A 27918-nucleotide genomic window follows, 5' to 3' on the forward strand; every position below is an offset into this window, starting at 1 on the left:
TTTTAGTTTTTGAAAGAGGATCTTGCTTGAGACCACACTGGCCTTGAATCCTCCTGCCTCGGCCTCCTGAGTACTGAGATTAAGTGTTTACACCACCTCCAACTGGCCCGGAACCTATTCTTCATTTATGTGCAGTCACTCTTTTCCCTAGAGCCTCTATGAAGTTACTATAAACTGAGAGCGGGAAACCACGCCAAAGAAACCAGAAACTAGGAATGGACAGCTCTTACCCACTTCCTGTCTTGCTAGGGTTGTTCTCAGCCCTTGCAATATTCAATAGAAGTTTAAATGATTGGCAGCAATAGCGGCTTCCCATTCCTCAGACAGGATTTATAAGCTAAAGAGAATGTTAAAAATAAAGTTCACACAAGACTATCACTAGACATATTTTAAATGGCAGATAAGTCAAATGGGGAAATTTGGTAGATAAGTTATCTTTAAGAAATTCTGTTCTTTCTAGCTTGGTGTTGTTGTTGGCACACACCTTTTAGTCCCAGCACTCGGAAGGCAGAGGCAGCCGGCTCTTTGGGAGTTCAAGGTCAGTCTGGTGTACAGATTGAGTTCCAGGACAACCAGGACTACACGGTCTCAACTAGAAGTTCTCTTCTTAGAGGTTCAGTTCCCCATGTACAAGGGAGAAATACTGTTGTTCTATTTATATACTCGAGAGAATCTAAAAATGTTGTGCAAAGGTACGACTACAAAAGCGTACACATGTGTGAGCATGGGCCTTGTATTATTGGACTTGGAAATGGCTGACTCAAAGACAGTTATGGAATTTGTTGCTAGCTTAAAGTTTAATTAGCACTTTGAGCTGCTTATTATATTGTCAGTCTACATGTCTAGATTGTGTGTGTGTTTATTAGGACTGATGTAGCCCTGATGGTATGTTGCCAGGTTCAGGCTTGCAACGTGTATACATGTCTTTGTACAAATCTACTCCATTAGGGCTGCTCACACTCAGACAGCACCCTTTTTCAAATGCCTGGCCCACTTCAGTAAAAGTCAGGGTAAAGGATTCTACGGACACCAAGACCAAACTAAAACACACATATAGAAGCTCATGTTTAGGATTCCGGCACTAGGGGCAGTTTCAGGAGGATTGCTGCTAGTTCTAGGTTAATTTGGGCTACAAGCGGGACCTTGTTTTAAAGAACCAAAAGAAAAGAAGTATGCAGACAAAGAACCTTCTCTCTGACCATGGGGACCAAATTAAATCTCAGGCTTCAAGGCTGCCTCATGGCAAGGAAAGAGACAACCTGATTAATCTTGTATGTTTGGTAAATGAAAGTGAAGGGAGCTTGCAAAATCTCTCTACTTGGTTCGAGGCCAGCCTGGTCTACAAAGGGAGTTCCAGGACAGGCTCCAAAAGCTACAGAGAAACCCTGTCTCGAAAAACCAAAAAAAAAAAAAAAAAAAAAAAAAAAATCTCTCTACTTGGATGGGAAAGCAGTCTGTGACAGCTAACACCCCAATAATCACCAGTGTTAAACTAGGCTGATCTGGCTAGCTAGGGGAGTGTCCCCTTCCTCCTTCACCACCCACATGAATCCCTCCTGAAACTGAATCAAATGGTCAAGGAGTAGAACCTTCCCAGGTAGAGCCATCCTGAGGAAGCTGTTCTTTGGCCAAGGATATGCGAGCCGCTGCCTTCTCCAGCTAGCACCTCCAAACAGGCAAAGTCTCCCTTCTCCACCTTCTCCACAGTAAGAGTAAATGACAGGATGCTTCCTAGAGTGCGGCATTTATCTGTTTGTTTATTGTTCTGGAGAGGGAGCCCAGGCCCTTGCACATACCAGACCAATGCTTGTTACACCACTGAGTTACATCTTCTTCCCTGAGAAGAGTTTAAATCTCCCTGGGCGGTGGTGGTGCACGCCTTTAATCCCAGTGCTTGGGAGGCAGAGTTAGGTGGATCTCTGTGAGTTCAAGGCCAGCCTGGTCTACGAGAGCTAGTTTCAGGACAAGCTCTAAAACTACAGTAAAACCCTGTCTCGAAAAACCAAAAAAAAAAAAAAAAAAAAAGAGTTTAAATCTCAAAGTAGCCAGGTGTGGTGGCTGTTATGCCCAGATCTCAGAATCCCCCCAACCAAACCAACAAGGAGACCGAGTCCCCTATGTAAAAGTGAAAACAAGATTGCAAACTCAGACTCCCTGTGTGTCCAACATATTGGAATGATCGGAGAGCCCCAGCCTCAGTTAGGATTGAGTTTTTATAGTAGCAATGGTGTGGGGTAAGGGCTTTCTAAGGTTCAGGAGCCCTGATTGGCTGACATTTGTCTAGGGGTGCCCTGGTGAATGTGTGCTGGCAGGTGATCCTATCTATTCAAAGGAACATTAGGAATTTCCTTTGAATGGTCTATTCCTGGGTGGTACCTGGTGGTCTTAGTTTGTGGTCTTTCTTGGAACCAGGTATTGCCTCAGGGTAAACTACTGTGATTCAGGCCTTTATTGAGCTTGTCATGGCTGGGTCCCACAGTGGCCTTAATCCCAGCAGAAGCAGGCATAAACAGGGATATTGCTGAGGGTTTGAGGCCAACCTGGGCTACAAAACGCCTTCCAGGATAGCCAGGGCTACATAGTGAGACCTTATCTCAAAAAAAAAAAGTATAAAAGGGAATATATCCACTCATAAGAACCCTAAACTGACCCCCCCCCCCATCGGCCACCACATGGGTGGGGGTCTCCATTCTTGAGGCTGGCTGGCATGTTCTGCCTTTGCCTTCTGTGAACCACAGCTGTGGGCTGGAGTCCCCCAAAGAAGTCCTGGCACCCCCTGATCCCCAGTCAGAATAACGTCAGTGGGGACTTTGCACTTAGAATTGGTGTCTAAATCGCTGCTTCAGTTTATGATTTGAAACTCGGTTTATCAAATTCTGATGCCCATACCAATGTCAGCCATAATCTGAATCACGAAGAGCTGAAATCGTGGGGAGGCCAGCAGGTTTGCTGCTGTGCGGCCAGTGTTCAAAGGCCACCCCTGCTGTTAGTGAATGTGTAAATCTGGGCGATGTGATTGCCAACAGTGCGTTCTAGGTTCTCATAGGCAACAGCCTGGAGAACTGTGAGTGATGAACGCGTTCATCTTCATGGACAGCTTAGAGGAGGGCTGCGCTCAGGAACTGCATGTGAGAGAGGACGGCAGTTGAGTGACTACAAGGGAGTGCAAGAGACTGGAGGAGCCTCAGCTTGAAGGTCATTCATGGACTTGGAAGGATGAAAAGGAAAGAAAACACGAAGATGGTTTGAAATCTTCAGGACATACAGGGTTGGGAAGTTGCCTAGAACCCGAAATTAGCCTGAAAATTCACTAGTTGCTGAAAGTGGTGGCACACACCTTAAACTTAGAGGCAGTCCGGATCTACATAACAAGTTTCAGGCCAGCCAGGGCTATTTAGTGAACCGGTGTCTTCAAAGTAAAACTAAACGGCAGAGTAGTCAATGAAGGCTCAGGGATGAAAAGCTTGTGACTATCAGGTTCTGGACTTTAGCAGTCTCAAGGTCAATAGAAGAGGTGCAGTCCCTTGAGATCCCAGCTTCCCTTCGGGAACAAAAGACACAGCCTATTTGGAACTTTGCTGAGTCTCGTTTCTCCAGCATTTCCTGCAGGGACACAACTGCAGGAGGATTCTTTCCCAAAGCATTCATTCCAAAGCACAGTGATTTAAGAGCAGGCCCATGACCTTTCCAGTGGGGGTGGTGGGTGGAGCATTTTTTTTGAGTTAGCAAGACGTATTTTCTTCTTGGTTCCACAATGCTGGTGGGACTTGGCTTTATACAAGTGCCTGACAGCACCTGGGATATCATTCATGGTTTAAGATGCAGGCTCCGGGGCTGGGGAAATGGCCTAGTGGATGAAGTGCTTGCCACATAGCATGAAGACCTGAGTTTGGATTCCCAGCACCCATGTTAAAAGTTGGGTGCAGCAGGTGAGTTCGTGTGGAACATTAGTGTTGAAGGGGCAGAGGCAGGTAGAGCATGGGGACTCACTGGCTGCTAACCTAGCCAAAATGATAGGTTCAGCGAGAGACTTGGTCTCAAAAAAATACGGTGAAGAGCAATAGAAGACACCCAAAGTCATCTGCAGTTGGCTTTCTTTCCACCCAGCTCCCAAATAAATATACATGAAGACTTATTATTACTTACAGACATCCAGCCTTAGCTTGGCTTATTTCTTGATGACTTTTCTTAAATTATCCTGTCTACCTTTTGCCTCTCGTCTTTTACCTTTTTCTGTTTCTATATGTCTTTTCTTTCCTTCTTATTCAGTGTCTGGCTGGGTGGCTCGCTCCTTATTTTCTCAGTCCCTTTTTTGTCTCTTTTTTTCCTATTTATTCTCTCTGACTGGCAGCCCCGCCTATCCTTTCTCCTGTTTTGCTATTGGCTGTTCAACTCTTTATTAGAACAATCAGGTGTTTTAGACAGGCAAAGTAACACAGCTTCACAAAGTTAAACAAATGCAACATAAAAGAGTGCATCATCAACAACAAAAAGAATGCAACACATCTTTGCATCATTAAATGTTTGACAGCATAAAAATGTAGCAAATCTTTAAATAATATTCTATAGCAGTCATCCTCTGGTATCCACACACACATGTACAAGGTGAATTTGCATACACAACCCCCACACACATGCACACACAGGAAGCAGGCTCTGAAACCTTGCTGAGTGGCTGTCACATGAACACTTGATGACTTTATTCTCTCAAAGTGCTTTCTTGTATGCTAAATAAAAAATACCAAGTAGATGCCTCTCCTCTCCTGTCAATAAATTGTTTTCATGAGTTTTTTTTTATTTACCGGTTTTACATACATTAATTTTCCAGAAAAATCTTTTTATGTATCTATATAATTTATTCTATTTTTAGTTTTATGACAGTTACCTTATAACTGTGTATTTGATTTCAAATGTCTGTGATCAGGTGCCTACTAATTCATTCATTTTCCTGATATGCTTGTGACATCAGAATTTTTTTCAAATCATCTCCGCTCATCCTTGTACCTGCTAGGCAAATGCTCTATCACTAAACTATAACCTTGGTCCCCAACACTCCCTTTTTGCCAAAGAGATGTTAGGAAATCAAGTGACCCTTTGTGTGTGTGTGTGTAAAGAATCAAGAAGAAATATAACATCTTTCCCTTCTAAAAACTAATTGTGTGACTATGCAGCCCCCGCTGGCCTGAAACTTAGTATGTAAACCAGACTAGCCTCCAACTCATAGAGATCCACTGTCTGTGCCTCCCCAGTGCTGGGGTTAGAGGTGAGTGTCACCATGCCCGGCTTTTTTCCATTTTGTACATTTGCTTTAGTACAAATGGAAACACGGCTCCTTTAAGCTCTACATAAGAAGAACACATGGTTGTGTTGCCGTGTGCTCCCTGGGGCACTTTGGAAAAGAAGTGAACAGTCACAGTATTGGTATTATCCTCTTGCCCATGTTAGATTTCAAGGCCCTAATTCCTGAGAGAAGACTGGAAGCCTCTCAAGTTGAAATATGTCACCAGTCTCAGATAGGGTATCTGCCCAACCTTCTCCTCTACCCTCTGGTTCTCTTAGACTATAGGAAAGGGCCTTCTGAGATTCAAGAATAAACTATTTGGTCAGGGTACAGATTAATTTCTAAACAAAAATGGAACACCTTTCCCTCTGAACCCTCTGGACAGGGCCCCAGCCCCATGCTCATGACTTTCCCCTCTGGACACGCCTTGACTTCTGTTTTTCAGCTGCTGCCCCTGCATGCTGGAAGGCAGATGACCTCAGCCTGGCACACACAGCAGCCTGTCTCTGGCTTGGCCCGGCTCTTCCTTCCTTCAGGCGGGGTCAGGCCGCAGATGTGTGCTAATGAGAGCTTTTCTTTGTTTACAGGGTTTGGGATGCTCTGACAGACAATTACATCCCTTCACTCTCAGAAGACTGGAGGGACCCAAACATTGAGGCTCTGAACGGCAACAGCTCTGACACGGAGGTACCTCTCTGGGGCCCGCTATTTAGTCAGGATTGGGGGGATATGGAAACCAGATAGAAAACTGTCCGACAACTCAAGAGCCTTCTAAAGCACTAGTTCAGAGTCACTGTCGGGAATACAGCATCGCCAGACTCAATGTCTCTCGACGGCTGTTGAGAAAGATAAAACATAAGGTAGGAAGGAGACCTGGTGTGTCTGAGGTCACTGGGATGGCCATGCATAAAAAGAGTAAGAATGGTGTCTTCGTTAGGGTTCCTACTGCTGTGAAGAGACACCTTGACCACAGCAACTCTTAGAAAGGAAAACATTTAATACGGTTTAGAGGTTTAGTGTCCATTATCATCGAGGCAGGAAAGCAGGCAGATGTTGTGGAGAAGGAGCTAAGAAATCTACATCTTTTTTTGTTTGTTTGTTTCTTTTTGTTTTTCAACACAGGGTTTCTCTGTAGAATTGGAGCCTGTCCTGGAACTCGCTCTATAGATCAGGCTGGCCTCAAATTCACAGACATCTACCTGCCTCTGCCTCCCGAGTGCTGGAATTAAAAGCTTGCACCACAACCACCCCACAGAAATCTACATCTTGATCTGCAGATGGCAGCAAAAGAACTAAGACATTTCCTCCAATGAGGCCACGCCTCCTTCAGCAAGCCCACACCTCCTAATAGTGCCACTCCCTGTGAACCTATGGAGGCCATTTTTATTCAGGTCTTCTCAACTGGCCACCCACTTCCCCAGGCATTCTGATGGCATACCTGTAATAATCCCAGCCCTCTTGGGGCTGAGGAAGGAGAACTGCCATAAGTTTGAGCAAGGCTACACTAGAGAGTGAGACCCTAGTCCCCACAGATATACAAACAACAACATTTTTAAGAATTAGGGTTTAGTCCCATCAGAAACATTGTTTGAGCAAGCGCTGGTGGACTGTAACGCCTGCTGGTTAGAGCCAGGGCCCAGATGAGTCGACTGCACAGTGGGTAAGAAGCTGTTGTGTTTGTTCCTTTTCAAGTACAGAAGATGACTTAGGGCTTCAATGGAGCTGAAGAGATGGCTCAGTAGTTAAGAGCATTTGCTGCTCTGGCAGAAGACCCGAGGTCAGTTCCTAGCACCATGTCAGATGGCTTAACAACTGCCTGTAACTGCAGCTCCAAGGGATCTGATACCCTCCTCAGCCTCTGTAGGCATCCTCATACAAATGGCATTAAATTCACACACACACACACACACACACACACACACACACACACACACACACACACACTTTTAAGAAAAGGAAATTGGTGCCTTCTTTTAAGTTGATTGTATAGTCTCTCAGAAAATCCATAGTGCTCCTGGTGAACTGACTGTATATATATATATATATATACATATATGTATACACATATATAGACTGACTGTACATACATAGACTATATATGTAGTGGTATTTTAGTCAGCAGAGCAAAGCATCTCTGACTGATTTATAAACTAAGGTGGTGCACGCCTTTAATCCCAGCACTCCTGAGGCACAGGCAGGCGGATCTCTGTTCAAGGCTAGTCTGGTTTACAAAGCAAGATCCTGTACAGCAAGGGCTACACAGAAAAACCCTGTCTCAGGAGAAAAAAAAAAAGGACATTTATTCCCCATAGTTCTAGAGACTGGAAATCTAAGATCAAGTGGCCGGCAGATTCAGTCTGTGGGGAAGGCCAATTCCTGTTCGTGGGTGGCACTTTCTTGTGAGGTTCACATATCGTAGAAGGGGCAAATGAGATTCCTTGAACTTATTTTATAAGGGATTAATACCATTCACAAGGGTTCTACCTGCGACTTAAGGTGCTACTGGCCTTGTCACTTTGGAGGTCGATGTTTCTGAAAACACTGAGTGGTGGTGGATGGGGGAAGACATCCACAAACACTGACGTCATATGCAGGTGAAAAGGCTGCACAATGGTATTTCGCTGGGGAGTAGTGGCACACACTTTTAATCCCAGCACTTGGTTGGCAAATCTCTGTGAGTTCAAGGCCAGCCTGGTCTACAAGAGCTAGTTCCAGGACAGGCTCCAAAACTACAGAGAAACTCTGTCTTGGAAAAACCAAAAAAAAAAAAAAAAAAAAGACAGTTTCTACTTTGTTTGGCTTTCTAGTTTCAGCCATGAAAAAAATTGACAATTTTGTATTCAGAAATGCTGGCACAGCCCTGGGTGGTGGGGACTCAGCAAATGGTGAATAGTGGTGTATCACGTCTTCCTGGAAGCTCAAGAATTGGTCCCAAGTAAAAGAGCAGGAAGCAGATTTCCCTGACTGGGCACTCTATCTGCAGACTATTGCTCAAAATACAACAGTGAAGAGATCAGCATTTGTTGAATGCTTCATATCCTTCTTAAGTTTTCTAATCATGAGCAGTACAGAATACTCGGGACCTCAAGGCTTCATTGGCAGGCAAGACAATGACTTTGAGGCAATATTTTACTGCAAGAACACTCACACTGACATGGGAGCCTGGGTCTCAGGTCCACTCTGAACTCCTGCTGTGCATTTTCTCTTGCAGCACAGGTCTGTACAGTATCTTGTAGTCACCCAAAATAAAAGACGGTCGAAATAATGCAATGAGTCTAGCTATAGAAATCAATCAAGTCATCGTGATTCAAGAGGCAGATTTTGCTGGGTTATTTAAGTCTGGCACAGGACAGGTGATAAAAGTTGATGGAAGAAGTCCGCTTTATCTCATTCTCCATTACCACCTGGCTTTATTAGAAGAATAAGACTTTAACTGAAGAAGAACTTTAACTGACCCCAGTTTAAATGACTTAACAGGTTGACCAGTACTCCGAAATCCTTCTGTTAGCCTGACAAACCAAATACTCATAGTATATGTATACAACTGGGCAGTCTGGATTTCATGAGCCTTTGTAATCTTCTATTTGTGGATATTGCCAAGAATCAGTTGTTTGTTTCCCTACCTCTTTATGCTTGTCTTTATGACTAAAATAAGGAATTGAATTAAATATCATAGACACTGTTCAATCCTGACTGCAATGAGAATGATTTGGGCTTTGTTGAAATCAAAGTGACACATTTATACAGTTACAAAAGATCAACCACCCAGTAGTGATGGCATACACATTTAATTCCATCACTCGGGAGGTACGCCAGGTGAATTTCTGAGTTCGAACCAGCCTGGTCTACAGAGCTAGTTCCAGGACAGCCAAGGCTACACAGAGAAACCCTGTCTTGAAAAACCATTCAGAGCCGGGCAGTGGTGGCGTACACCTTTAATCCCAGCACTTGGGAGGCAGAGGCAGGCGGATCTCTGTGAGTTCAAGACCAGCCTGGTCTACAAGAGCTAGTTCCAGGACAGGCTCCAAAACCACAGAGAAACCCTGTCTCGAAAAACCAGAAAAAAAAAAGCCATTCAGAAATTTATGAACAAAGCTGCTTTGGACATTATTATATACATCATTGTAGGAGTATGTGCTTCCCTTTCTATTAGGAAAGCCTGGGGGTCTGGAAGGCTGAGCCATTTAGCAGATCTATTTTTAACTTTTAAGGGATTGGCAAACCTGGTTTCCCTGGCTATGAACTATTGTGAGCAAATTTTGTGTAATGATCTTTCCTGTCCCTGTAAGAGACAAGTCACGCCCACTCCATCCCCTGTCCATCATGAGTCCCTTCTTTTCTGTCTCTCTCCCAAAGAGGCAGCTTTTGTCTCGTTCCCTTCTCCCCAGTTCTTCCCTTCCTTCCCCCCTCTCTGCCTCTCTCTACTCTTCTCCCTTCTTCCCTTCCCCCTTTTTCCTTCCCTTCCATAACCCACTAAATAAATACCCACTTTTTCTGCATGATGTGCCTATCTGTCTTGGTCTCTCACCACCTTGCGGCTCCCTGCCTGGGACCCGGCTGCCTTCGTGGCCACCATGGTCTCGGGACTGCTGCCTACTGCTGCCACTCGGGGCCCTGCAACATTTTACTTAAACAAACCATTACATTGGTGCCATTGAACTCAGTAGGCCCTGCTGCTGCTTGGGGACCTGCTGCATGGTCTCATGGTCCACTGCCCACCACTCGGGGACCTGCAGCATTTCTGCTACTGTGCCCCTCGGGGATCTGCAGCATTTTACTTAAACCATTACATTTTGTTGCCTGTTTGAGACCAGGTCTCACTATATAACCTAGGTTTTCCTGGAATTCACTTCACAGTTTAGGCTGGCCTCCAAGCTTCCAGTCTTTCTAGTTTAGCCTGTTTGAGCAGAGATTATACTGGGCTGTGGGTCAATAGGCCCAATCCTATTCTTTCTTTCTTTCTTTCTTTCTTTCTTTCTTTCTTTCTTTCTTCCTTCCTTCCTTCCTTCCTTCCTTCCTTCCTTCCTTTCTTTCTTTCTTTCTTTCTTTCTTTCTTTCTTTCCCTCCCTCCTTCCCTCCCTAATTTCCTTTCTTTTGTTCTAAGGTCTTATGTGACTTTCTGAGGAAACACGAATAAATGTCCATTTACCTCCTAGATAGGGCATTGATGACAAACCAAAGGAATCATTATACTCAAGTCCGACTTAGTGAAGTGGTGAATTTATTGAGGTTACTTATAAGAGCATGGATGACAAAGGTCTGCATCCTTGAACAGCTGCTCCCAGCATGGGTGGAGACTTGTGAAAACTTCATCCTTGGAGCTCCTTGCACAACTAGAGTCTCCCATTGACAACAATTGTTACTGATTATATGACTTTAACGAGGGGTCTGGTGACTCTTGTCACTTTTGGGAGCTTCCTGGGTCTTAAAAATACCATATATTAGGCTGGGCAGTGGTAGTGAACTCCTTTAATCCCAGAACTTGGGATCCAGGCCAGCCTGGTCTACAAGAGCTAGTTCCAGGACAGGCTCCAAAACCACAGAGAAACCCTGTCTCGAAAAACCAAAAAAAAAAAAAAAAAAAAATTAATTAATTAATTAAAAAGATTATATTTAAGTTCATGGTTAATGCATTCATTGATAGATTAAATGAATAAATTCCTTGAAATCTATTATTCAGGGATCTGGGGAGATAGTTCAGTGGTGATATACTAACTGCAAAAGCATGAAGATCTGAGTTCAAATCCCCAGCATCCATGTAAAAAACTGAGCATGGCCTGTGTACCTATAATCTCACTGATGGGAAGTGGAGCCAGAGGAGGCTTACCCAGCTAGCCAGTCTAGCTGAATCATTAAATTCACAATAACTGGAGCTGGAGAGATGGCCCAGATGTTAAGAGCACTTACTCTTCTTCCAGAGGACTTAAATTCGGTTTCCAACACACATGCTGGGGAGCTCACAACTGCTGGTACTCTGGCTCCAGGGCTAAACCACCATCCCCAACTTCTAACCTCCATGAGCACCTGCATTCACACACACACACACACACACACACACACACACACACACACACACACAAATATTCTAGAGAAAAAGTCCAGGCCCAGGTGGTTTCATTGCAGTGATCTACCAAACATTTAAAAAGGAAACAATGGCAATAGAACATAAATTCATTCACCAAACAGGATAACATCCAGCTTGTTTTATGACCTTTTGTTGTGTAGCTATTTGCTCTGAATTGAAGCATTCCCTCTGAAAGGGAAGAGAGAGACTCACAGGACTCAGGAACTAAATAAAAATACCCTAAGAAGTAAATGGAGTAGGCGGGGCTTGTCCCTTAAAGGGACAGGGTACCCGGGTGACAGGCCAGGCCATTAGATCATAATATTAATTTTTTTTTATGGCTCTTTTGCTTGCATGTTTGTCTGTACTATATTTATGTGCCTGGTGCCTGCAGAGGTCAAACGAGGATATCAGGTCCCCTGGAACTGGAGTTACAGATGACTGTTAGATGCTATGTGAGTGCTTGGAATTGAACCTGGGTCCTCTGGAAGAGCAGCTAGTACTTTTAAACACTGAGCCAGCTCCCCAGACTTCTTAATTTCTTTTTTCATTTTTCCTTGGCGCTCCATTTTGTTCCTTGTAATGGACCTGATTCTATACCTCTCCACTTTGTTCAGTTTTGTTTCCTTGAGACAGGGTCTCACTGTGCACCCTGGCTATCCTGGAACTCACCATGTAGACCACACTGGCCTTTGATTCACAGAGATCCACCCTCCTGCCTATGCCTCCCAAGATTAAAGGTGAGCGCCACCAGCTTTTGTTTTGTTTTATTCCAGAAGGGAGTAGGGGAAGCTTACTGACTTGTCAAGCAGTCTTGAGCCTTTAGATTCTCCTTCTCAGCCTCTTAGGTCTCTGGAATCACAGGCCTGTGTTATTATGCTCTTGGTATTTTTATAGAGTGTTTTCTCCAGGGCACACTGTGCATTGTACATTTCAGTTATCATAGTCTATTTAGAAGAAATAGTGTTAGGCCGTGCTCTTGAGTGATCGAAGGGTCTATCATTTCCCCTGGAGATCCTGAGAGCTGGCATGTATCTGTATTACATCGTCCTCTAATTAGAAACCCCTCCAGTGCCTGGTGTGAGAGCAGTGTTCCTCAGATGCCCCTTAGGGAAGGAGACTGGAGTCTGATGAGTCTGCAGACTAGCTCCCTCTGATTTTGTAAGACACCCCCATCCCAGGCTCTGTCAAGTTGTCTGGTGTGTCTGAGACAGGAGCCTCGCTGCTTCAACTTCACCGGTGAAACCACCAGCTCTCCCTAGGGTGACAGGATTGTCGCAGCCTTTCTCCATGGCTGCTAGAAGAGACCTGGGGTCCAGCTGCCCCCAAGGAAACACCCCAACATTTTCTATTGTTTTTTTGAGACAAGGTTTCTCTGTAGCTTTGGAGCCCCCTCCTGGAACTAGCTCTTGTAGACCAGGCTGGTCTCAAACTCACAGAGTTTAATCCTAAGTGCTAGGATTAAAGGTGTGCACTGCCACCACTCAGTGCACCCCTACTTTTTAATCTCACTTAGTCCTCATCTTTTTAACCTCATTCTCACTGCCAACCTGAGGGCTCCGGCTCCCAAGCTTTCCAACATCTTCAGTGTGAACGCATTTACCTTTGAAGGTCTGCTTGGAGAGGGTGTGGCTCTCCGGCCCCTGGGCCAGCAGCTGCTTCCCAGCAAGCACCTTATTCATTGCTGACTTCCTTTAACATATTTTGCTCCTGTGGAATAGTCTTATTTTAAATCCACTTACTCTCATTTTATTAGAACCTGGGGAGGAAGCAGAGGTAACTGTGCGTGCAATGTTCGGTGTGCCTTCCTTCTACTGCAAATAAATGGAAACAGGAGGTGGTTTAAATAATTGTAGCATGTGGGAACTTCAAGAAAGACAATGTGGGGATCCACTTAGAGGTCCATTGTAGCTTAGCTGTACATAGATGATGCTTGGTGAATAACTGTGCACTTAGATTTTAGGTCAAAATTTTATCCTTGAATTGTACATGTAGATGCTATTATTTGACAATTATCTACTCTGGTTGGGTTTTTAAATGAATCATTCTATTCTGTTCCTGCCTATGACATAAAAAGATCATCTTTTGACCCCTGTAACCTTCACTTCATAGTAGATAGTGATTGACGCTAAGATAAGAGGAGACAGACATCCGGGACAGGAAGATCCATCTTTGTAATTCATCTCCAGGCAACGAGGAGGCTCTGTTATGTGGAGGCGGTGCTGAGTCTGGGCCCTGACTGCACCACCCTGTCCTCTCTTTGTCATTTGTTCACTAATTCTTTCAATAAGTGTTTGTTGACCAAATACCATGGAGCATCTTGCTGTGCGAATACAGAGCCCTTGACTTAGCCCACACAGATGGTTCCTGGTTGTTCACAAGCACAAAAGGGACATAGTGCCATTCCTTGGGGCTGAGCACACACTGTTAGGTTCCTTTTATTCTTCCTACTTTTTTGACTGGAGGTAAAAAAAAAAATGCATCTTTGTTTTCTTAATGTTATTGCAGCAACCACACACATTTGAATCAGTGGAGGAGGGGTGGGAAATACGTAAAGAGGCTGAATATGAAGTAGAAATTCTTTTTCTAGGAACAGGATAAACTGGGATGCTTTAGCAAAAGGCCCTGGCTTATAATTGCTGTTGGACACAGGGACTCAGCAGACTCTTAAGCCTTCCGTGGATGGCTACACAGCAAGTGTTACTGGCTCTGCATGAGTTTCCAACTTTTATTTCATGGTGGCAATCCTGATGCACACCTTCTCCTCAAAGCAAGATGATAAAAAAAAAGCTTGCTATGGTCAGCTCCCATTCTGGATCTATGTCTCCTTAATTCTAGGAAGAAAGACACTGGGTGGATACTTTTTCCTTACAAGATCCTCATTCGCTTTGACAGCATTGGAAACGGCTATCAGGTTTGGTCCACAAATGGGTGCCACGTGACAGGCTTGTGGATCATTTGGGGGAGGTACCTTTCTCATGCCACACGAGTGGCCAAGGAAGTGACTCTGATGTCTGGTCACATAATCGTAGGAGCGTCCGTACACCGTAGTATCCAGTGCTGATGTTTTCCAGAACGCTTCCTCTCTTGTTTGGTTAAGCCTTTTGCTCAAAAATACTACCTCGGTTTGGGGGGAAAGTGGAGTCTGTAAACAGCCAGCGTGATGGGAAAAGGTTTGTCCGGAAGTGACAGAAGCTGTCAGAGCAAAGCAGGGTGTGGGGTGGCAGTGGGGGCGCACAAACTTGGTGGGACCAGGTCGAGGTGACGCAGCGTGGAGAGTCAGAACACAAACCGGACAGAAGACGGAGACCTGAAACTGGGCGGATATGGTGAAGCCTGTGACTGAGCAAAGGTGGCAGGAGGCGGGAGGAGCGGGGCTCTCTTGGGGTGCACTGTGTGTGCCGAGCCTTTTGGTTTATTCTTTTCCCCGTGCCTGATTTCTGAGAAACAAGAGAACAAGGACCGCTTGTAGTACTCACAACAGTGACATTGCTCATGGTGGCTTTTCTAAGGCTGTAATTGGCTTTCAGATCTTTGTCTTATCCTAATAATTTATTCCCAGACCTGAGAGGGCAACAGGAAAGAGCACTCCAGGAGTGCCTCGCTCAGGCCACAGCTGGGGCTCATTAACGGATGTCTAGCCATTAGCCTTCCTTCCCAAGAAGCCCTGCCCGCCACGTGTGGGAGAAACTTGGGGCAGAAGAGGATCTAGTTCAAAGGTGCAGTATTGAGTTAGTGAAGAAAATGCATTGATGCTCGACCACATTTCAGAAAGTGTAAGCACCCATTTGCCTTGCGTCTGGTTTTGGTTTTCTGGGGCTCTCAGGCCTGGAACGACCTGGGTAGATATGGTCTGAGGATGACCTTGAACTCTTGATCTTCTGCCTCCCACCTGCTGGGATTAGAGGCAGACTTGACTACACTTGGTCTTTCCCTGTTTCTTCAGGATGAATCCAGGCCTTTGTCTTTGAACTCTATTTGTAATTTTTTTTTAAATAAAGTATTGGACTATGTAGCTCATGCTACCCTCTTTTAGCCTCTTGATACCTGGGATTGTTAATTCCACTGGCAAGAATAAAACTACTACCACAATTTGAGCTAAATTTAAAGCAAGTTTAAGGGCAGGCCAGCACTGCCTCCTAAGTCAGGTTAAAGAGAGCAGCCTGAATCCATTGTTGGGACCCCTAGTAACTAAAATCAAAGGAGTAGTTGCAAAGCAGATTTATAGAAGAGAGACAATGGGGCAATAAGAAAATACAGAAAAAAAAACCCTCAAAAACATCTTGTGATCAGGGAGGGCAAAGACATTCTCGGCTAATCAAGGGCTGGGCAGTGGTGGTGCATGCCTTTAATGCCAGCACTCGGGAAGGAGAGGTAGGCGGATGTACAAAGTTTTAGGACAGACTCCAAAGCTACCCAGAGAAACTGTGTCTCAAAAAGCAAAACAAGGGGGCTGGAGAGATGGCTCAGAGGTTAAGAGCATTGCCTGCTCTTCCAAAGGTCCTGAGTTCAATTCCCAGCAACCACATGGTGGCTCACAACTATCTGTAATGAGGTCTGGTGCCCTCTTCTGGCCGACAGGCAGACACACAGACAGAATATTGTATACATAATAAATAAACACTTAAAAAAAAGCAAAACAAAAACAAAACAAAACAACAAACTAAAGAAAGAAAGGTCATGGATTGGGGAAGATCAGGTTTTAGGAAACTCAGCTCTTAGAGTACATAGAAACTTCTTTTTAACAATACAACTGAACGGCTTCTGCCTTCAAAGTGGAGTCAGGCAGGTTCCTGGGGATTACAAGTGTACACCACCATACATAGCTACACATTGCATTTCCATAGCCTTCATTTCAACCCTTCATATCTGATTTGAGTTATAGACTAAGGTTCCTGTCAGAGACTTATAAGTCCAGGGGCTGAAGAGATGTGGCTCAGAAGTTAAGAGCACCAGCTGCTCTTCCAGAGAACCTGAGTTCAAGTCCCAGCAACCACATGGTGGCTCACAACCATCTATGAGTGGGATCTGATGCTGTCTTCTGGCACACAGGTGTTCCTGCGGACAGAGGACTCATATATAAATAATACAAACAAACCAAGTAACTCATACAGAAAACAAAATCCTCCCGTTTCCCAATAAGAGCCACATTCCTACCTCAGGACTGCCTGACTCTTGGGAAGTTCTGCCATGTAAATGTAACTATGAACAAAGTGTGGCCCCAGGAGTTTTGTTCTGCCCAGTGGGGAGCTGTAGAAACAAGCAGTACCGCGGGTGGTAGCCTTGGCAGAGACACAAGCGTATGATGGATTCCACTGCAGAAATAGATGCTGCCATCTGCCCAGCAGCTCCTCCCGTGATTCCCTCTCCCTACCTGCCTTGCCCCTTCTCCAGGTTGAGAACAGATGGCATTCATGATATATTTGCTGAATGTTTTTCCTTATAATGACAACGTCCTGGCTTTAGGCAGAGATAGGAGGGCATGTGCACGGTTGGGGAGTACCTGCCAGAGTGGAGCTCAAAGAAGGAAGTTTTGAGGCTAGATTACACAGCAGCTGGGACCTCACCCCAGTGCTTCCTGATAGAATAGGAAGAAGTGTCCCAGGGGACAGGCCAACCAACATATTAGCTCTCAGAACCAAGGAAGAGCGGCTCCTATATGCGAGGTGGCTCTGTGGAGGGATTTCCTGGATCTCTTTTGCCAACACCTGTGTGATTTTCATCTGGATTCTTGGAAGGAGAGATTCTTAGGGTGGGTGACTGAATGTGTGCAGGATGCGAACATAAACTCTGGATCATTAACGGTTTGCAGTACGGCCAGTGAAGCCAGAGTTGTTGCGATGTATTGTTGGACTTAGACACCTTCGGGCATCTCAATAGTTGTGAACTTCTAGACTCTTTGGATTATAGAGTTGAGGGGGCACAGGACAAATGAACTAAACAGAATTCCCTTTTCACTGTTTTTCTTAGGCTTTAGTTTGTCCTCCTTGCTCTTTTCTTTCCTTTCGTTCCTTTCTCCCCTTCCTCTCTCTTGCCCAACTGACACTACTTAAAGCATATATTTGCTGCATGAGCTAGCTGTGATGTCACTCACTGTGAGAAGGTTCCTGCTTCATCCGAGGAGAACCTGCTTGGGAGTTAAAGAACCCTGCTGAGCCCCTTGAGTCAGAATGGTGCTGCCCACTCCTACCCTGTTGTCTTCTTCTGGCCATGCGGGCAATGCCTGCTGTATGACTGAATAAGATGAAACTCAGACTCCTCTCCATATTTTCTCTTTATACGACGGGAGGTTAAAACGACCCTTCAGTTAGTCTTGGTGCTAATGGTTGGGCTGTTTAGACAGCGGGAGGCTAGAAAGGGGCAGCGTAGCTAGTCTACTGCTGATGGTTACATTGTCACTGCCCCTTCTCCTTCAGATCAGTACAGTGGGAGCCTAAAAAGGGGCGGAGTAGCTAGTCTACTGCTGATGGTTACATTGTTATTGTCCCTTCTCCTTCAGATCCACGAGAAGGAAGAAGAAGAGTTCAACGAGAAGAGCGAAAATGACTCTGGCATCAATGAAGAGCCTCTACTCACAGCTGATCAGGTATGAATGAGAATCCCCGCTCACATCCCGGGAGGGAGCCTTTGTTCTAATAGGAAAATGTGGAAGACGGCATCCGTGCCTCATTCATCCAAGTCAGAAGAAAGATACGCGGTCTCGTGCTGCCTTGCTGATGAGTACAGTAGCTTTGATAAGAGGCTCTTTATGTCTCAGTTGATCTGCTCACAGTAGACATGGACACAATTCCTAGGACCTGGGTTGGTTGTAGCACTTGGTGACAACAGCTGGAGCCATGTTTAGTTTCCTGGCTTTACTCCCTGAAAAGCCTCTGTAGACTATTATTTTTCTTTTTTAACGTTATTTTTTATTTGTTTCTTTTTGTTCTTTAATTTTGTTTTTCTCAAGACAGGGTTTCCTCTGTGTAGTCCTGGCTGACCGGGAACTTGCTCTGTAGACCAGGCTGGCCTCAAACTCAAAGATCCCCTGTCTCTGCCCCCCAAGTCTTGGGATTAAAAGCATGTGCCACTATGCCCAGCTCTCTGGAGATTCCTTATACTTGGAGCTTGGGCACTTAAGGAAGGGGTCTTAAATGCTAGTTTTTTGAAGACATGGTAACAGGTGAGTTTTCTGTGTGGTGGATGTTTTATCACATTTTATAGAACTCTGGAATTTTTTAGCCTTCCAAAAGGCGTTTAGAGACATTCTGTCTTTGTGGGAAGGGGGAGGCCATGTTTCACTTTAGGGATGGAGTTTATGATGTAATTTTAGTGATTCCTCACTTCAGAAGTGCTGAGTCTTCTTCCCAGTCAACAAACATCTGTGAGTGCTTATTTGAGCTAGACACCACGCCAGCTTTCGAGCTGTTCTGAGTGCGCCCCACTGGGATCAGCAGAGCCAGAAAGAGCATCTTAGTAGAGGTGATCTTCAAGCCTATGGCTAAAAGTAGGATTCAGTTTTTTCTTTTTATTTATTTTTTTAAAAAGTAGGATTTAATATGGGTAAAGAATAGGGGATTGGGACTGGAGAGAGATGACTCAGCGGTTAAGAGCACTTGCTGCTCTTCCAGAGGTCCTGAGTTCAATTCTCAGCAGCCACAACCATCTGCAAAGGAATCTGGTGATCTGGTGCCCTCTTCCGGTGTGTATGAAAACAGAGCACTCTTGTACATAAAAACATAAAAATACATAAATAAATAAATCTTTTGTTGTTGGTTATTTTTTTTTTTTTGAAACAGGGTTTCTCTGTAGCTTTGGAGCTTGTCCTGGAACTAGCTCTTATAAACCAGGCTGGCCTCGAACTCACAGAGATCCGCCTGTCTCTGCCTCCTGAGTGCTGGGATTAAAGGTGTGTGCCACCACTGCCAGGCCATAAGTAAATAAATCTTAAAAAAAGAAAAGAAAAGAAAAGATATGGGATTGAAGGAAATCATGTCAAGAACAGGTGCGGTGTCCATGCCTGTAAATGCAGTGCTTGGGAGGGAGGTGTAGGAGGGTCAGGAGCATTTGGTCAACCTTATTGAATGAGACCCTGTCTCAAAAAGCAACAAAACAAACACAAAATAAAAGAACATGTCTAAGCCAGGCCGTGGTGGCACACTCCTTTAATCCCAGCACTCGGGAAGCAGAGGCAGGTGGATCTCTGTAGGTTCAAGGCCAGCCTGGTCTATAAGAGCTAGTTCCAGGACAGGCACCAAAGCTACAGAGAAACCCTATCTCAAAATACAAAAAAAAAAAAAAAAAAAAAGAACATGTCTAAGAGTTACTTTGTTCTGTTTTGCTTTGTTTCTGACTGGCCTGGAACTCTTTATATAGACCAGGCTGGCCTCAAACTCAACCTATAATGAAATCTGGTGCCCTCTTCTGACATGCAGGCAAACATGCAGGCAGAACACTGTATACATAATAAATTTTTTAAAATAGATTTATTGTTACTTCATGTCTATATGTGAGAGCCTCTATGCATGTTGGTGCCTGGTGCCTAGAGAGGGTGTCAGATTACCTAGAAGTGTAGTTACAAGCAAGAACTACCAGGTGGGTGCTGGGAACTGGACCCAAGTCCTGTGGAAGAGCAGCAACTGCTCTTAATTGTAGACTCACCTCTACAGGTCCAGGGATAGCAGTTTTTATTGTGACTTGAAGGGAGGGATCGTGCCGCATTGATAGGCTCTCTATTCGTCACCTTTTTCATTAATTTGAACAAATACTGAACAAAAGCCAGCTGGTCTTTCTTTTGAAAAAGGAGTTTTGACCTAGGGAGTGGCTGTCTTCAGGATACCTGGTCTAGGGTGGGTTCATTTCCCAAACAACAGAAATAATGGCTTGATGTCTCAAGTACTGTCTAGGAGAATTCTGGAGACACAGCTGTTTTCCTCCTCGTTTGGAGTTGTTCCGGGAATGTGTGCGTCCCTTCCCACTCCTCCCCCCTCCCCCATGTTACAAGAAGTGTGACAATTAATGGCCTGGGTTTTGTGTTATAGTTGGGCAGTCCTTCGTATCATGCCAAAGCAGTCTTTTGCCTTCTTCCCCCTTTTGTATTGGGGTATAAAGGTGTATGGAAAATTAAACACGGGTGGACTCAGAAGTAAGAACTCAGTATGCAGTAGAGACTGAATGGCCCTCCTGGTACTATCCTATGTTTGTGTGCTTCTTTCTTTTTTCTTTTTTTTTTTTGGTTTTTCGAGACAGGGTTTCTCTGTGGTTTTTTGGAGCCTGTCCTGGAACTAGTTCTGTAGAGCAGGCTGGTCTCGAACTCACAGAGATCCGCCTGCCTCTGCCTCCCGAGTGCTGGGATTAAAGGCGTGCACCACCACCGCCCGGCCTGTGTGCTTCTTTCTTATCTCTGTTCCTCCTACCTAACTTTTCTAATCTTCATGCCCCTACCCTGGAATGTATGAACCCGCTGTGGCTAGGAGCCTGGCAGAAGTCACCCGAAAAGGTGGCTCGTGACATTCTCCTTTCTATTTTATTTTATTTTCAGGACCAGGTCTTAGTATATAGCCCTGAGTGACCTGGAACTCATCTTTTAGAACAAGTTAGCCTTGAATTCAAAAATTCATTTGCCTCTGCCTCCCAAGTGTAGAAATTAAAGGTTTGTGCCTCCACATTGGCCCCTCCAGGACTCCCTACCCATAGAATGGTGCTGCCCATACTTAAGGCGGGTTTGACCTCCTCAGCAAACTTAATTAGAACTCCCTCACAGCCATGCTCAGAGGTTTGCCTCCCAGATGACTATTGGTATGGACCATCACAGTCACAGGGAAATTACTCTCAGCCAGAAAACCCTGAAGGGGGGCTGTGCTGCTTGGTCACATTTTATAAAAATGCCCTTCAAAGACAAAGCATGTCCTAAATCTGCAGGTTGATTTGAGAAAGTGTGTGTATAAAAACAGGAATTATTTCAAAAGAAGAAACCCTAAGCCTGTTACTTCCTGTCCAGCCCCGCAGGACAAGACCTGGCTCCAAGATCACCGTCTAAAGGTGGCGTCAGAGCACTGGGAAGAGAAGGACGCGTCTAAGTGTGCTGTTGCCACTAAACTCATCCAGACCCACTTCCTCGTGAGGGCGGGGCTTACTCCCTTTCTTTCTGTGCCAACAGCTAGTGTCCACTTCATTCATTCTGTGTGGCAGCATCTGTCTTGACCCTCAGCTTATAGGAGCTGAGCCCCATTAACAGTCAAGTTCAGAGCTGGGCTTCTTGCCTTTTTTTCTTCCTCTCCAGACATCGGTTGTCCTTCTATCATTTTGTGATCTTTAGCTTCAGGTTGTACTGGACTGCTTCGATTCCTGTCCAGGAGAACTCTGGAGAAACAACTGTTTTCCTCCTCGTTTGGAGTTGTTCCGGGAATGTGTGCTTCCCTGCCCCCTCCTCCCCCCTTCCCCATGTTACAAGAAGTAATTAATGGACTGGGTTTTGTCTTATAGTTGGGCAGATAAAATACTTTCCAACTCAGAAACAAAATGCTTAGCAAACTGAAGTAAATGTTTACTTCCAGGCAGCCCTGCTTCATTTCCTGAAAGAGCTGCTAATTTCCAATAATGCATTCATCTAAATGGAGCGCTTGGAAGAGGTTTACATGAAAGTGCTTTACATTAAAGACAGACTACGTGCAATCCTTTGATCGGGTCTATTTTTATTATTATCCAATATTTATGAAGACAGAGAATAAGTTAGGAATGCTGCTGAGTACTCAGGTGAGCTGGAGCACCCCAGGAGGGAACAGAGCTTGTGCTGTATCCTTAGGTGATTGAGGAGATCGAAGAAATGATGCAGAACTCCCCGGATCCCGAAGAGGAAGAGGAGGTGCTGGAAGAGGAGGATGGAGGAGACATCTCATCCCAGGCAGACTCAGTCCTGTTGCAAGAGATGCAGGCCTTGACACAGACCTTCAACAATAACTGGTCCTATGAAGGTGAGGGCCTGGGCTGGGTTGACTAAGGACCAGACTCCTCATTGGTGCCAGGTACTGCTTTTTGTGGATATACATTTCGTACTATAGTTCTTACTATGAAACCTTGACTGGCCTGCAACTCGCTATCTAGACCAGACTGGTCTTGACCTCACAGATTAAAAGATTGCCTCAGATTTAAAGACTGTGCCATTGTGTCCTGCCTAGGTACTGTTTATATTTGGCTCTCAGAACTTGGTCTTTGCCCTAGTGCAGAGTATGAAAATCCAGGAGAAAGGTAATATCTTCCTGATTTGGTATTAGGAGAAAAGTCAGTGTTTCTACAGAAAAAGAAAAAAAATGTAGAATAAAATTTAAGTGCTAAAGGTAAACAAACAAGACTAAAGTAGAATAACTAGGACACTGAATATATGTATGCACACACACACACACATACACACACACATACACACACACGCACACACCCATACACACCCATACACACACATACACACACATACACACACACACGCACACACCCATACATACACACCCATACACACACACATACACACACACGCACACACACATACACACACACACACACACACACGGTAGGACAGTGACTGTAGCATTTGCCGTGCATTCACGATACCGTAGTATCATAGGTCCAAGCTCCAGTATTCTGTGTGTGTGTGTGTGTGTGAGAGAGAGACAGAGACAGAGACAGAGACACACAGAGAGACAGAAAGCGAGAATAAGAGCTAGCAGTCTTCGTCTTCTCCATGTGCCATCCTCAAACTAACTTCACGCCCTGCCTCTCAAGACTGAACTGTCATCTGGAGGTTAAGGGATTTGTCCAAGCCCACAGCTAGAGAAGCAGAATCATAAACAGAAGCTCCTTGCCACTCCGAAAATCTTTCCCACAAAAGTACGGTTGGGGGGCAATTTTATTACTGAGTAAGCATTAAATGAGAACAGTCTACAGATCACAGGCAATCCTCCAAAGGACAGCAAAAGCTGAAGGAGATTGTACTCTTGTTATAACTAAGTGAATGGAACCCATTACCTTAAGTAGGTTTTGCAATTTGTAGTCAGGTGGATGAGCTAGGCCCTGTGCTTCCAGAACAGTGGGAGATTAGGTCGTGATGATTACATTTATTTCAAAGCAGTGGCTCTCAATTCCTGAAGGAAATCTTCCTGAACTGTGGAGATGGGAGGAGGCTTATTTAACTATTAAATTTTTAATATATGTTTGAGAAGGGAAGACAGAGAAATTCTAAGAGAAAAGGGAGATAGAGAAGAGGAGAACTCTCTCTCTCTCTCTCTCTCTCTCTCTCTCTCTCTCTCTCTCTCTCTCTCTCTCTCTCTCTCTCTCTCTTTTTCTGCCTCCCCCGTGTGTGTGTTGGGAATTGAACCCAGTGCCTCATCCATACACTCTCACTGAGCTACACCCTCAACACTCTTCCTTTCTTTCAGTGGGGAGAGCGAAGACCCCATTTTCAATTGATGCTTTTCCTCGCACCCTGTATACATTATAAGAGGCAGTGCAGATAGCTCTTGAAACCAGGGCGATGAACTCCGGAGTCCAGTCTTTTAATGCCTGTCTTACATTACCAAGATCTCTAACACAGATTTATCATAATGACTAAGAGCAGGCTAGATGAAGCGTGAAATGAAAACGGCGTACAAATCAGCAGCCGTCTTAGGGATGACTGTGTGCATGCTGATCTGCAGGAGGAGGCCTGTTCTTGCAGCCAGGTCACTGGGAATGGGAGGGTGGGGCTGGGAGAGAAGGCGCCTCCATCTGTCAGGGAACCTAGGTCAAAGTTTCAGGAAGAGGTGGCAAAAATTGAGATAAAAAAATCAGGCACCACGTCCTGAAAACAAAACTGCCTGGCCCTGAGGAGATAAAGCAGGCAGGGCGTGGTCACTGCAGGAAGCCAGTAGGGTGATGGAGTGGGTTTGGATGCCTAGCTGCATTCACCACCCGCCCAGTCAGGCCACTCTCAGCACACAAAGGGCCCAAACAGAAGCAAACAGCAAAGCAGAGTGAAATGGCAAAAAAAAAAAAAAAAAAAAAAACAAAAAAAAAACAGGAGGACAGCTCAAATACACCCAGGCTGAGCAGAAATAAGAAGGGAAGGAGGGCCCTGAGGTGACACAAAAGGGGCTCCCTAAATCTATTATATCTATTTTACTAATATGTTTAATTGGCATATGGCAAATTAGTGTGCTTATGGGATACAGTGTCATTTGAAGCATTTCAATACATAAGTAGCTGGCTTCTCTTTCATCAATACATGATCATTTCTTTCTGGTGGAGTTCTCTCTCTCTCTCTGTCTGTCTCTCTGTCTGTCTGTCTGTCTGTCTCTCTGTGTTTGTGTGTGTGTGTGTGTGTATTGCTAGGATCTGAGCCCAGGGCTTCTTCCATGCTAAGCAAATGTTTTGCCACCCAGTTCATCCTCAGCCCTGGACCAGGAAGATTTAAAATCCTTTCTGCTCACTGGGTGTGGTAGCACACACCTGCAGCACCAGTATTCGGAAGGCTGAGGCAGGAGGAGTGAGAGCTAGAGACCATCCCTGGCTACATACTGAGCCCTTGTCTCAAAAACCAAAACAGCAAGGGCTGGAGAGATGGCTCAGCAGTTAAGATTAGTGGATATTCTCACAAAGGACCCAAGTTCAGTTCCCCAGCACCCATATGGCTACTTAGAACCATTTGTAACTCCAGTTCTAGGGGATCTGATGCCCTCTTCTGGCCTCTGTGGGTACCAGTTACATACATGCAGGTAAAACACCCATACACATTTAAAAAGTGTCTCTACTGCTTTATTTTGTTTATTTGTCTGTTTAGTAGACAGTGACTCACTATGTGGACATGGCTGCTGTCCCGGAACTCTATGTAAGCAAGGCTATCTTTGAACTCACAGAGATGGATCTTTCTCTGTCACTGTGCCACTGTGCCTGGCTTTCCTACCCTTTTTGGAACAGTCAATCCATTGACAGTGATCTAAAGATATTATAATTTACACAGACTTATGCAACAAGATGTTAAAGGTATCCATGTCTGTAATCTCTGGTTCCCTTTCTTTGTCTTTGGAAGTAGCCTGCTGACTGATAAGGCTTCATTTTTTCCTTCCCTTTCCCAGTCTTCCCTGGGTCTCCCACAGTTTGCAGTGTAGACTGAGGCATAGGACCATACACCCTCAGGTCATGTTCGTTTTAGTGTCAGCTGTCTCCATGACTTCTTGGGAGAAAACACTACCTCTTATGTCAGTGTTCATCACAGATACCAAAGCCACAGTATTATCCCCATCAACCTATTCTATGTGAATATGACAGAGACAGAGGGCAGATGAAGAGCGAGCAAGGTATCAAAGCTGGGCATGTTCTTCACTGGTTACAGAGCGCCCGTGCTTCCTTGTGGACACTTTTCTCCTCTACTTCATTTGTTTGTTTGTTTTTAAGACAGAGTTTCTCTGTGTATCTTTGGCTGTCCTGGAACTCCTCTGTAGACCAGGCTGTCCTCAAACTCACAGAAATCTCCCTGTCTCTCCCCCTCGCCCCCCAGTGCTAGGATTAAAGGTGTGCACCACCACCACCCGGCTTAGGTTTTTCTCTTCTATACATGATATAACACCCCTTTCCTCCTTGCCTTTCCTCTAAATTGTGATGGTCTTTCAGAGAAATGCTAAGGAGTTGGAGGGGACGCCATCTAAGAATGATCCTATCTCCAGCATTTTCATGCCTGTCTGAAGGTATCACTTTCCAAATCCATCTTTGTCTCTAGGGCTGAGGCACATGTCTGGGTCTGAGCTGACAGAGCTGCTGGACCAGGTAGAGGGTGCCATCCGTGACCTCTCCGAGGAACTGGTCCACCAGCTGGCCCGCAGAGACGAGCTGGAGTTTGAGAAGGAAGTGAAGAACTCCTTCATCACGGTGCTCATCGAGGTTCAGAACAAGCAGAAGGAGCAACGGGAACTGATGAAGAAGAGACGGAAAGAGAAGGGGTTGAGCCTGCAGAGCAGCCGAATAGAGAAGGGAAACCAGATGCCTCTCAAGGTATGTGAGCAACCAGAACACTAGAAACAGCCAGCCTGGAGCCCTAACCATCGCACGTCCTGATATCCACCCTGTAGTAGACTCCTAAACAGTTAGAGTTCCAGCTGTGTGACAGTGGGTCAGGAAAGCAGGGGATGCCTCCTGTCTGTCCAGCTTCCCCGAAGGCCTCTGGTCTAAATGGAGGACATACTGAATAAGAATTAAAAAGTAAGTAGATACGACCCGTTCTCCAGGTCCTTGAAAAGATGGAGTTCAGGATCTCTGCCATTGGCATGGATTACTGCCCAACCTGGTCCCTTTGGGGCATGTGTAGAGTATTGCTGGGCTGTTCGAATGGCTGAAAACTGCCAGAGACCTGCTTCCGTGGGGTTCAAAAGAGATGTGTGGAGACAGCTCGGGGTGGGGGTGGGGAGGTAGATGGATAGGAACTGAGGGTGAATCAGGATGGCAGCCAGTGTATTTATTGAAAAAAAAAATACACCTTGTATATTCTATACTTGCATATAGGACTAAATGGGAGAAAGGAGGCATGTGAGCTGGGGTGTGACTTATGGTCAGGGTTTGAAGAAGCTAGCATTGACCTTGACAAGTTAATAAGCATCAGTCATCTGTTAATGGAAGGGTCACAAGTTCCTCCTGCCAGAGATCGGAATGTTTCCCTATTTAGCAAGCAGAAACTTTCTTTAAACCCCCAAGGAAATAAAGACTGTCTAAGTGCCTGACCTTGGGAAAAGGACTTTCATGGGGCGGGGGGATCAGACACTCCATTTTAGAATATTGCAGTTGCTTGTATGGCTTATCCAAATAGCTAAAGCTTAAAGTGAACAAAGACGAGGCTAGATACACATTACTGTGAACCCGAGTAGATAGATCTTAGGAATTTATAAATTGTCATTATCAAATATACTTTATTTATTAAGCATGTGTTAGTTATCTAAATTTCCTAGCAGCTTGGCGTTAACTTGTGTGGGAGCAGGCAGATTTATCACGCAATATGGTACCACGGTGGCAGGGATATTTTTCCAAAGAATTATTTTGTTTAGAGAGGCTGCCATTTTATGTATTTTCATCCTTCAAAGTCCACACAAAATTTCCCAAAGGGAAAGGCATAAGGGAACTCCCATAACACATAGCAAGAATCGCTAAAAATCAAAAATAAAAGGTGCCAGGAATTGTGTTCTGCAAAGTCAAAATGCTGGAACTGTGTGAAGCAACAATGGTTTACATGTGGTCCACGCCAGAAAATGGCTGGATGGCTCACTGGTTATTAACAGGATGACGTCCATAGGTTTATCTAAGCTGCTTTTCACAAACCTATTGAATTAGGCCTGGGCCATGTGACTCTTGAAGTTTTCTTGGACCAGGCCACTTCTGGAAGCCTGCCTTTCCTGATAGCTGCATTCTCTGCTTCACCCTATGGTCTTGGCATCATAGTTCTCCAGAGATGCATTGTTCTGAATTACTTTTGTTTACGTGATACAGGACGAAATGAGGAAGTCTAGAGGGTGACAAGGGAGTCTTGTAGCCCTTAGGGACTTACCAAGATGAATCTCTGAGACTGCTCACTATTCTTGCTTAA

At 45.0% G+C, this 27918-nt stretch overlaps 1 protein-coding gene across 3 annotated transcripts in view; it reads left to right on the forward strand.

Annotated features, from left to right (window-relative positions):
• Positions 1 to 27918, forward strand: part of Fez1 (fasciculation and elongation protein zeta 1) — a 52747-nt gene that overhangs the window by 14922 nt on the left and 9907 nt on the right. For all 3 annotated transcript variants that reach the window (XM_057768046.1, XM_057768048.1, XM_057768049.1), the window contains 4 exons: positions 5869 to 5968; positions 17845 to 17931; positions 22129 to 22297; positions 26068 to 26339. In XM_057768046.1, the coding sequence (XP_057624029.1) occupies positions 5869 to 5968; positions 17845 to 17931; positions 22129 to 22297; positions 26068 to 26339 (628 nt within the window). The remainder of the gene's footprint in view (positions 1 to 5868; positions 5969 to 17844; positions 17932 to 22128; positions 22298 to 26067; positions 26340 to 27918) is intronic.

Source organism: Chionomys nivalis, chromosome 4 (assembly GCF_950005125.1).
Source record: "Chionomys nivalis chromosome 4, mChiNiv1.1, whole genome shotgun sequence".
Classification (NCBI taxonomy): domain Eukaryota; kingdom Metazoa; phylum Chordata; class Mammalia; order Rodentia; family Cricetidae; genus Chionomys; species Chionomys nivalis.